At 46.1% G+C, this 12434-nt stretch overlaps 1 protein-coding gene across 1 annotated transcript in view; it reads right to left on the bottom strand.

Annotated features, from left to right (window-relative positions):
- The window catches only part of LOC146035941 (cytochrome P450 2A6-like), a 43307-nt gene that overhangs the window by 6997 nt on the left and 23876 nt on the right, over positions 1–12434 (bottom strand). Inside the window, exons 7-8 of the mRNA XM_083159664.1 lie at positions 3929–4116; positions 1094–1235 (exon numbers count right to left, since the gene is read on the bottom strand). Of these exons, the coding sequence (XP_083015790.1) occupies positions 1094–1235; positions 3929–4116 (330 nt within the window). The remainder of the gene's footprint in view (positions 1–1093; positions 1236–3928; positions 4117–12434) is intronic.

Below are 12434 nucleotides of genomic sequence, written 5' to 3'. Positions count from 1 at the left end.
TAAAATCCCGACAGGGTCAAAATCCCGACATATAGAATGTACAGGTGAAACAGTCTACATGCCTTTCGGTCGACAGGTGCGAGGTCGACATGGGTTTTTTTCACTGTTTTTTTACCCGAATGTCGACACAGTCGACATGGACACAGTTGCAAGTGAACCGCAGCCCCTCGCATCGCTCGCTTCGCTCGCGATGATTCGGGCACACTATTTTATTCTCCCACCACGCCGTAGTGGATGGTAGGGCATGAAATACCGCCTGTCGGCACATGTCTATTAAAAAAACAGTGAAAAAATCCATGTCGACCTCGCACCTGTCGACCGAAAGGCATGTAGACTGTTTCGCTTGTACATTCTATATGTCGGAATTTTGACCCTGTCGGGATTTTGTCCATGTCGGGATTTTGACTGCATCCCATATATATATATATATATATATATATATATATATCATGCAAATTTCCAAAAATGGAAATTTTTTCACAAGTTATAGATTGAGGCATATACTGTAATAGAATAAATTGCTGAATAGTTTTCTTAAAACCACGTTTTTAAACTGTGCGATTTTGCCCAACGTATATGGACAATGATGATGGGGAAAAACGCTGGTCTGTAAATCACTCAGTGCATACACACCCTTCTGAGCGATTTTCAAGCAGGTGAGCAGAGGCCAACAGCAATGATGCGGGAGCACGCATCAGCGCTCACCACGCAATGCTGCCCCGTACGCACTGGGCGGCTTTTAAGCTGAATCGGTCAGCCTTAAGGCTCCCTGAAAGCTTCTGCGCTCTTGACAGAAAAGTGGTAGTAGCAGAAATATGGAAAATAATTGTGAGCGTATTATACTGTGTAACGGGGATTTTATTCATTTGTAGACAGATCAAGTAAGTAGATTTTTAATTTACCCTTTTTCATTATCTATCTACAGCAGGCTTGTCCAAACTATAAGTCCCATCATGCCTTGCCACAGTTTTGAGAATGCTAAAACTATGGCAAGGCATGCTGGGATGTAGTTTCACTACAGCTGGAGGGCCACAGTTTGGACATGCCTGATCTACAGTATTATCATCATCAGGATCATCATCATTTTTCAGACCTGTAGAAAATGGTATAAATCCATTCTTTTTCTTAAATTTGCCACTCTCATCCAAGAAATGTTTAATATTGAATTCTCCAGGAGTTTCAAACTCTGACGGGTCCTGTAGGGCTGTGGACAGCATCGCAACAACATCTGTACCCTGAAAGGAATCACATATAACTATGGATCACAATTATGCCTATGCAGAATTCATTTTTTTAATATTCTCATGCAAAACTCCTATAAGCCCTGTTGCCACTCCAATAAGTTCATGACAACACAGAAATAAACAGCATTATTATTCTGGTTTGTTCATGGATATATGTAAAAAAATACTCCAGAAATCTGGCTTTAATACTTTATTGGTTTAATCTAGTTATTCGTTGCATGTTCTATTCCAATATGTATGAAGCATGTTAACTGTACTTAAACTGATTAAGGTTAGTATAAAGGGGAGGCCCCAGAGGGGGGAACTGCAGCACAGTTCAATATTCAAATAGGGGAGCCACACCAAATGCCATTTTAAACTGGCATTTGGTGGCTCACCTATTTGAATTTTGAACTGTGCTGCAACTCCACCTCTGAAGCCACCACTGGTTATTATGATGAATGATACTGATAATCTGAAATCTGAGAATAAAGTTTAATAAAGCAAGCCATGCAGTTTGTGGTTGGGTTCATGGTGTCTGCAACATAACAAATAAGTCAAATTGCAACCTAATGCAATGAGATTTAGGCACCCCCCCCACCATCCATGCCACTCCGAAGCGTGGCGAGCGGCGATAGAACGCATCCTCCCAACCTTTTCATACCCCCACTATCCACGTCGGCGCGGAGTAGATTTCATATAGTGTGGCGAGCATAGTGAGCCACCGAGCCTGAAGCGTGGCGAGAAGACGCGGAATACTCATAACGTAATCAGCGTCCGCTCGCCACGCTTCAGGCTCGGTAGCTCGCTGCGCTTGCCACAATATATAAAATCACGCCGACGTGGATAGTGGGGGTATGAAAAGGTCGTGAGGACGCGTTCCACCGCCGCTCGCCACACTTCGGGTTGGCGTGGATAGTGGAGGGTGCCTAAATCTCATTGCATCTCATAGAAGTGTATAGTAAAGTAAATGGCATTGCACCCTATAAAATCGCATGCGATCACATGCAATATTGCGTGCGGTGTCATTGCAGGCGATGCGATCTGCCTGCGGCAAAAGAGCAGTGAATTAATTACATAGGAAAATTGCACTAAAACGGGACATGCAACGCGATTTTCTTACGCAGAATCACCCACTAAGCACTTTGCTTAGTGGGCGCCCTGTTAATACACAAGTACCTCTTTTTTTACTTTTATCCAGAGCCCGAGTGGTGTTCTAACACCCAGTGCATTGACCTAAATCGTACATAGGGGGCGTACTTACGTATGTATGGACCCTCTCCCAAAGGAGAAAGGCCATGTTACTCCCCTGACCCCTCTCAGCCAAAAGGCAGACAAGGGGAAAATAGGGATCGGTGGGTCCTCCTTGCCGAAACTCAGAGAGACCCTCTTTCCTCAACTCCCGGATGGGTTAGGGTGGGTATGACCTCTGCACCGAGGTTTGGAAAGACCCTCAGTAGGCTTCCTTCCATCTTGCAGCTCGGGGTCGCCCTCGGGGACTGCAGCTCTCCCCAAAAGAAGAGAGCTTTGGTATGTGGGGAGTGGGTAGCCCATAAAGGTCGTACACACAGCCCAGAAAAACATGACAAAACTAACGAAAAATGTGAAAAGTGACAAATGTGAGAGGAAAAAGAAATAAATAAGAAAAGAGACACCAGCCAAAAGGCCCAGGGTGAGGACGTGAAGTGCTAACCTAAAGGGAGAGTGTGCAGTGCAGGTGCCATACTAGTACATGGTGCCAAGGCTCTCCAGTGCCGGGTTCAGGCACCAGGCAGCCAGTCAATCAGCATCTGACCAAGTGTTCTCTGCTCCACTTGGGTGCTTTCCAACCCCTGGCATGGGAATGGGTACTACACTGGGCTTTTCCATTTACTCCCTTGAGGGTTGAGGCCCCCTCTGAAGAGCAATCTACTTGGCCCCATTGTTTCTGGCATCCCAAGGTTAAGGTACTAAGCTGGGCTTTTCCCTGACTCCCCATCAGAGGCTATGAACCTCCAGAATGGGAGCAATCTACTCAATCCCAGCATTTCTCCGCTCCTTGGGAATGGATACTGGGCTTTTCGCTGTCTCATCCTTCAGGGGCCACAAACCCTGTCAAGAGAGCCACCTACTGAGCCCAGTGTTTCCCCCTCCCGAACATTAGGGGGAGGACATGTTTCCCTCCCCCCCCCCCCACTTTGGGGAGGGTTAGGGTAAGACTGTGAGATGGGTGGGTTAGATTTAGGATTACGGTGATTTCTCAGGATTGTGGACATTGAGATTCCGCCATTGGTCTGTTCACTGTTGTGATCCCAGCTGCTGGGCTATTGTAAGCAACGTGTTACATTGTATGCTGTGCTATGTGTTATGTTATAATGAAGGCTATGTTTTGGGTTTTGTAATGAAAGTGTGCAACAATGTACAACTGGCTGTTTTATGTAATATGAATATTTCCATACAAGCTTCCGTATGCACTAAAGTATTTTTTAGATAAAAAAAAGGTTATCACTATTGGGGCATGGTCAGCACTATAAAAGCTGCTGGCCATGTCCCATGCCCCTCTGCATCTCTGAATAGACGCTGTGCCTATTTCCAGCAGGCAGGGGGGACTCCTAACTGCCCCCCTCCTCACAGCACATTTTTCAGAAGCAGTCGTTATACAGTATAGCAACGGTGACAAATACTGTAGTGTTAGAAAGTTTTAAGCTACGGTTGCTAGAGTTTACCTTTGGAATGCAGAACCCACGGAAGGTCACGTCCCTGGTGGTGGCTCGGGCAACTCCCAATGGAAAGACATTTGAAATCCTCTGAATCTCATGTAAAACAGCATTCATGTATGGCATATGGCTCCTATCCTCCACGGTAGGTTGTCGTATTTGGCCAATCACCTGATCAATCTCCTCATGCAGTTTATCTGTATATATGAAAAATACAGTGAATATTTACTCTATTGCAGTGGTTCTCAAACTCGGTCTTTAGGACCCCACACATTTCACGTTTTCCAGGTCACCCAACAGGTGTGCTCATTACTGACTGACAAATTTTAAAAGATCCACAGGTGGAGCTAATTACTTCACTGGATTCTGTGAGGAGAGCTGCAAAACATGCGTTATGTGGGGTCCTGAGGACCGATTTTGAGAACCTGTGATCCAGTGGCGTAGCTACGTTTTGGGCGCCCCCCCGCCGTTAGGGGGGGGGGGCGACCCCCCCTCGCCGCCCCGCCGAGCACCCATACCCCGCCGAGCACCCCTACCCCGCCGCCCATGCAAACCCCCCCTCAATCCCCCACAGCATTACCTATCGCGCTGGTCCCGGCGGCTCCGTTCTTCTGCTGAGGACCACCAGAAAATGGCCGCCCCATACAGCAGACAGTTTCAGAGAACTGTGTGCTATATGGGGGCGGCCATTTTGTGGTGGTCCTCAGCAAAAGAACGGAGCCGCCGGGACCAGCGCGATAGGAAAGTCTGCGGGGGATTGAGGGGGGGTTTAACTATAGCACCGCAGCCCCCGGCGCCCCCACATGCACAGCGCCCCCCCCCCCCCCCCCGCGCGGTGGCGGGGGCTGTGGTGCTATAGTTACGCCCCTGCTGTGATCTATGGTATTTATCTTTGAATAAAACATTACAGGAAGGGATTATCATTTCAGTTACAGACAGGAGTTATGGAGGTGAAAAAAAGGGGGTTGTCACAAAGATGACTACAAGAGAACATACGTGAGGTTTTTTGGGGCACACTTAACAAATAGTAATGGTGAAGGTGTAAATTGAGTGATTAGGTAAAAATTTACTTTTAGTAAATATGCGCTAAAAGAGGAGAAAGGGTGAACACGTCACTTGTGTTAGCTCACAGGTGATTCGACTGGTCACCTTGCAATGAGAGTCCTGAATATATCTTTTAAGCTGGCGCAATGATGGAGTAAAAATCGGAACTACCTGTCAACAAAAAATTTGTAATAGTGGGGGCGTAGCCTGGCACGCAAGCGGGACAGTCGCACCTTACAGGAGCTCCTGCTTTCAGCGACCAGTTTTTCCCCTTCTACCCCTTCAGACCCTACTTGATCCTGCCCTGCAGACTTTTACCGGTCCCCCTGAGCACCCGACTTACCCGGTCCCCAGCCGCGGAGCCGAGAAGCGCTTTTCAGCGCTTCTGCGGGTTGCGGCCTGGTCCGGTGGTTGGAGCCGGGACCTGGATTTGGAGGACGGAGACGGCGACGTGCCCCGCGAAGCACGCAAAGACAGCAGACCGGCGCGGTACTGGACTGTGCCCCCCTCCGGAAGCATCTTCCGGGCTGGACGGAGAGTATTCAGCCTCTCCCACCGCCGAAGCCGGAGCCCGCACACGGAGCTGCAGCGGCTGACGTCACCCCCTCCTGCGCCCGCCGGCACTGACTCCCGCTGACACGGAGAGTCACTCCATCGCCCGGTCTGTGAGTAACCCCCTGTGGGGTGCGAGCGCCACTCCCGCCCCAACGACCTCGGAGGTCCCGGCCTGCTGTAGGCCCCTCTAACCCCAGCTGCCATCACCTCCTATAGGCAGCTAGGCCCAGGCCTGTTGGAGGTGTATCCCTTGAGGCACCCTAATAAGCCTCCTGACCCGGCCCTCAGCCCCGGAAGCCCCCTCCTCAGTGACCCAGCTCCACACCATCCCTTAAGTCTCAGGAGACCTGCTGGCTGGGCCACTGGACTGACCTGCAGGCCCTGGACGCAGGGGTTCCTCCTAGTGCCTCTCATATTTAAAGGCACAGATCCCTACAACTGAGCTACCTCCAGTCACCCTAATGTGAGCACTCTGCCCCCATGGCTGCCACTCTGTGAAGTCCCACCACTAGCCCTCACATGATTAAGTGATCTGCCGTATTAACCCCCTCGATGCCACTCTTCTTTTCTACCTCAGCATTACATAAGTGCCCATACCCTATCATGCCCCCAAAGAAAGTTAAAGATTCTGTCCCTGCCAAGATATCTATGTCTTCCAGGAGAACATCTCAAGCCCCAATCGCTCACACAAGCTCCCCGAAACACATGCCAACTCCTCTGGGAGCATTTGGTGAGCCAAGCCCCCCCTCTGGAATGGCGGGGATATACGCTGACTCGGACGAACCTGTCACAGTAAAATCCCTCTGCCAGGTTTTCTCTGCATTCCAGGCGGAGATAGCCAAGGATCTAAAACTTGCCATATGAGAGGTTAAAACGGAGCTGGTAGCGATTGGCGACAGAACGGATCATTTAGAGCGAAAGATGGAGGAGTTGGTCACGTCCCATAATGACCTTATATCCTCATACGACCGGCAGCAATTGGAAATTACCCAATTCAAATCCAAACTTGCCGATCTTGAGGACAGGTCAAGACGTAATAACGTCAAGATCAGAGGCATCCCAGATTCAGTGGCCAACTCTGAACTCGAGGGCTATGCCACCGCCCTGTTCCGCAAACTCCTGCCCTCCACAGACCCCAAGGATCTGTTGATTGACCGCATTCACCGCCTCCCGAGACCCAAAACAATCTCAGCTGATTTGCCCAAGGACACCCTCCTCAGAGTCCACTTCTTCACGGTCAAGGAACAGATCTTGAAAGCTGCCCGAGAATCAAAAAATACTGACACCCTGGGTGGCCTCCAGCTATTCCAGGACTTCTCCCCTGCAACCCTGGCTAGCAGAAGAGCATTCTCCCCTATCACCACGGCACTAAGATCCCATGACATCCGGTACCGCTGGGGGTTCCCGGTGAAGCTGATCGTATATCATGAAGACCTCATTTACAACATATCCTCCCTCGACGCAGGGATTAAACTCCTGCAGGAATGGGATATCTCCATCACAAGACCCCAAGAGCCGAAACGCCTGCAGACCCTACATCAAGAATGGTCCGACACTTGAAAGACCGTGGGCCAGCGCGGATACCCCCACTTTTTGCGCAGTTGACTGCACCGATATGCCCCATGCTCCCCTCTCCGCTGGGATGAGGACTTGGCGATAAGTATCAACGTTATTGTCTATCTTGAGTTGTAGGGCCTTAGTCACTTGGACTACCGATACCAACGATATTTACTGTTACTTATGTTGGGTAGTTCCCATTTACATATGCTGCGATTCCCTTTCTATAGTTGGAATTTCCCTACTCAGATATGTTATGTATAGTGTTAATATTGCTTCTAATGTTTTGTATGTAATTTGCTAGATTACTAGATATGCCTTATCTTATATTAGCTTAGTTGAATTTAAGAGTGGCGGCCTCCTTCTTCCTTTGTCCCCTAGGAACCAGGCCACCACCCCCGAACCACCATATACTACTGCACGAAAACTCCCCTTTTTTTCCCTTGCAGTAGTCATGCGGGTCCCATTTGCAGGACCCTTTTGTTTTTTTCTTTCCCTTTACCTTCTTCCTAAATTCATTCTCACCCCTCCCTCCTTCCCCCTCTGTCCTCCCGTTCCCCTCCCCTTCCCTCTGGACACCAACAATTCTCACTGCCCCCCCTACCGGAACCTCGGTACCCGACATAGTTATACTCAGGCTTTCCTTTGCGATCTCATAACCGACTGCCATGCCTAATTTTCTCTCATTAAATGTTAAAGGGCTGAACTCTCCGAATAAGAGAAGACTGGCCCTCTCTTACTTCCGTAAACAAAAGGCGGACATAATCGCCCTCCAAGAAACGCACTTTGCTTCCCCTAACCCTACCATTTTCAGGGACTCGCACTACCCCACAGCTTATTACGCTAATGGCCCCTTTAAGCGGAATGGAGTAGCAATCCTATTTAACCAGCACACCCCCTTTGTCCTCCACTCCCAGACAGCCGATAAGAACGGCAGATATCTGATATTAACTGGCCTCCTAGACGACAGAATGACGACTATCGTCTCCGTATACGCTCCTAACACAAACCAAGTATCCTTCCTACGTAAACTCTTCTCCCTCGTTCAGAGAACCTCGAAAGGCTCCTTGATATTATTAGGCGACTTTAATTTAGCTCTAGACCCTTTACTGGACAAATCCCGGCGCCCTTCTAGCCGCCAATCCCCCAGCGCCAATCAATCAACAGCCCTACGAAACCTCCTTCTAGAATTTGACCTATATGACACCTGGAGAACAACTTACCCGTCCAGTAGAGAATACACCTTCTATTCCCCGGTGCACAACTCCTACTCTAGAATCGACTTTATCCTATGCGATAAATGGTCCCTACAACATACCTCAGGGGTCGACATCCTCCCAATCACGTGGTCCGACCATGCCCCCGTTATGTGGCAGTGGAATTTCCACCCGTCCAAATTACCTCCCAGACCATGGCGCTTGTTCCCACACCTATTAACGGACCCTTTGGCAAAGGACACCATCCTGAAGGCAATAAACTCTTACATGGCCAACAACTCGCCATCCGACACCTCCGTTACTAACCATTGGTGCGCGTTTAAGGCAGTCACTAGAGGAGCTGCCATTCAGGCCGGTGCCAACCTGAAGCGCAGGACCATAATGACCCAAAAAACGTTAGAAAGCAAACTAGCTGTTTTAGAAAACCAAAACAAGACGTCCCCATCTAGCACCTTAAAAAAGGAGTTGGCTTCAGTACGGTCAACTTCAAAAACTACTCCTCTCCCGCACTCAGTCTGCCCTGAATAGGTTAAGGCACAAATTCTATCTCTCTGGCAATAGATCAGGTAAACTGCTAGCCCGGAAACTTCGTGCCCAACAAGCCAGGAATATAATTAAATGTATAATCTTCCCCAACAAAATCAAATTTAGCAACCCTAAAGATATCGCGGAACAATTTGCGGACTACTACTCCAAGCTCTATAATCTCTCCTCAGACCCCTCCACATTACAGCCCTCCGGTGACAGTATTTCGTCCTTTCTAGATGGTTTACATTTCCCCTCTCTTTCTCCAGAACAGTCGGACTCCCTTAATGCCCCCTGGTCTATAGTAGAAATCCAGACAGCCATTAAATCACTCCCTCGTAACAAGGCCCCAGGCCAAGATGGGTTCATCACAGACTTTTACATCTCCTTCAGCGACCTCCTATCACCGTACTTAACTGAACTGTTCAACGAAATGTCCTCCATGGGGCATGCCCCCACGGAACTATTAGAGGCCTGCATAGTAACCATCCCGAAACCAAGCAAAAACCCCGCCTTCTGCCAAAACTACCACCCCATTGCCCTATTGAATAGCGACATTAAACTATATGCCAAACTAATGGCAACCCGGATTAATCAATTCCTGCCGTTGCTGGTACACCCGGACCAGACGGGGTTCGTCCCGGGGCGACAGGCCTCGGACAATACCAGACGAGTGTTTAACCTGGTTGACTCCCTTTCTGCGGAACAGGGCCTCCTCCTCCTATCATTAGATGCTGAAAAAGCATTCGACAGATTAAACTGGCAATATATGGGGAAGGTATTGTCTAGATTTGGTTTTAAGGACCGAATCCTGACGTCGATCATGTCACTGTACAGCTCCCCGACGGCACGGGTGTTCAGCAACGGCTTTCTATCCAATCCTTTCCAGATCTCCAACGGCACGTGGCAGGGCTGCCCCCTCTCCCCTCTATTTTTCGTCCTCTCCATAGAACCACTGGCTATGTCTATTCGCACCAACCCCAACTTACCTGGTCTCAACACAGGCCCCACTAGTCATAAACTTAGTTAAACACAGATATGGACCTCCAATCACCCACCCTGGTGATCCACGGAACCCGTGTGATGAATTTAAACACACGGTCCCAGAAAAACCAACCAAAGGGGGTGAGAAGGACCAAATAATCAGGCGCACAGCAATCGATTTTATCAATTGATCAATAAGATTTTAAAGAAGAGTGTGACTTGCTGCTCTCAAATTAAGGCTCTCTGTAGTCCTTAATAAGGTTAAATACAAGAAACAAATAGAATATTTTTCTAGAGAGCGCAAGACACACTGCAAAGTTTAATCGTATAAACATACAAATTTATTTAATCATAAATAAAAATAACATTTCATAAAAAGTATATAAGTATGCAATTTGTACATTGATCCCTTGAACAGAATAAAAAAGTATAAAAAGAACCGTGTCCTTTTGCCAATACTTGTCAGAACACTGACAGTATGCGTTCAAATGGCAAATTTATTGTTTGGAGTATTTGTATCCACCTATTTCATATGTTACCAAATATGGCATATTGGATGGTTGCAGGTAAAATGAGTCCAGCACTTGCCAATAATATGGATAATGCACTTGGTCCGTGGCTAGGACCCAATTTGTAGATAATATCAAAAGTCAGTGGTATAAGTGCAGATTTGTATAACCACCCGTAAACTACTCACTTGGAGCTTCAATCTCAGTCAGCATGAGGTGAATAAGAACAAATAGTGCTTTGGATAACAGCTGCCTTCAAGATTTTGGCCGTATGAAGGATTCCACAACCTGACCACAGCACCGAGACCTGCTCGCTGTGTCAGGGAGCCGACCGCCTTCAGACGGACGCTGCGGGGGAACAGGTGTATCTGCTGTTAATATCTACCTCAGCTCCCGACGGGTCCTTTGAACAGCTTGCGCTGCACTCCGTTTGTAGCGAGAGTGTGCAGATCTCTGTATCGCTTGGAGACGGTGATTTTTGTGAGCGCAGTGAGGTACGGGTGGGCACAGGGCACGGATCAAATAAAAAGCATCCAAGGCATCAATGGCAGGGAGAGTTCTTGACGCGTTTCTCCGTCATGGAAATTTGACGGTTTCCTCAGAAGATACTCCCACTATTACGTTGTGGCTATTTAAATGGTTGTTCACCAATCGTAGTAGCAAGGCTACAAGGGATCACCTGTATTACATTCGTAATCAAAGCGGCATATGTATAATTAGAAATCCTAATCTCATCTATAAGTGTTTAAATGGCAAGTTTCTAGATTAGACATAGAGAGAGAATATATATATTGGATAAGTTGTTATTCAAACAGCAATAGTAATATTATTATTCAAAGGCATGGAACAGAAAAAAACAGAGACATATAATACATTTGAAAAAGGCAAGGATCGTATTTCACACTAATTACTATCAATTAACAACAAATTGAAATGTCTATTAATAGCATCAGACACAGTGTGGTTGCTGTGGCGCAGCACCTAGGATAGAACTATAGGTATCCAGGAAACCAGGGTTCAAGACCAACCAGGAACACCTAGGATCAAACTCCCATGTACATATATATATATAATAATACCCCATATGTTTTAAACTCTAAATTAGTTACTCATTATTTATTTAACCATTTATTTTATCAATTATTCCCCTCTCTCAGCATCAATAAGACCATATATAAGCGTGCACATATATATTTTCTATAATTATAATAATAGTGAAGGTTATTAAGAAATAACAAATTTTTAAAGCTATAAACTCAGATATTTATATTTATATTTGTATTTTTATTTTTACATATAATTTTTATAAATTTATATCCATATGTAGAACATTAAATGTTACTAGAGGTATTTCTCCGTTTTAGTTTTAGAGAAAATCGGTCGGGACAAAACATTTGATTAAAAAATAATAAATTAGAAAAAGAAAAGAAAGTAGAAAAATTAACATAAATATAATATATACACCCATATGTCCCTAATGGGCAGAGAGAGGGTTTTTTTTGGAGGGATCTTTTAGAAAATTTCGAGTAAATAGAAGTATATCACACAAGAAAAGATTAGTCAATCAAATAAAGATAAATATCAATAGTGAACATGTAGTCTAAGGATCAGACTATTTTAATTATAGCAACGAGCACATTGAGTATATAGAGCGATATTATATAACCGATTAATAGCACTTTTATAGGTATATTATTATCTTAAGAAGATTTTATACAGATAATTATATAAAAAAACTGGATATACACCAGCAATTTTATCATTATATCATGATTATCGACAGAAAATATATATACATAGTCACGGTTAGACCACTTCATAGCCTATACCAATACACCTATTTTCAGAGCAGTTGGAAGGAGAAAACCATCCTACAATAGACATATCTTTCGTTTATCTAGTACAGATGGTATGCAGAAAGAAGAATTAAGAAACGAAGATGAACATGTGTATTATAGAGTCAATTTCCTATGTTATTAAGTTCAATGGACTCATTCAATCCGAGGGGGGTTAGGGAGCCTAAGGAAAAAATCCAGAAGGCTTCGCGTTTGCAAAGAGTAGAGAAACGATCACCTCCTCTCTTCGAACTTGAAATCCCTTCTATTGCTTGAATTTTAAGAACCT

This window comes from Crinia signifera, chromosome 9 (genome assembly GCF_055691185.1).
Source record: "Crinia signifera chromosome 9, ASM5569118v1, whole genome shotgun sequence".
In the NCBI taxonomy this organism is placed as follows: Eukaryota; Metazoa; Chordata; class Amphibia; order Anura; family Myobatrachidae; genus Crinia; species Crinia signifera.
Note: the sequence above shows the minus strand (reverse complement) of the source record. Positions and strands in the feature narration are given on the sequence as shown.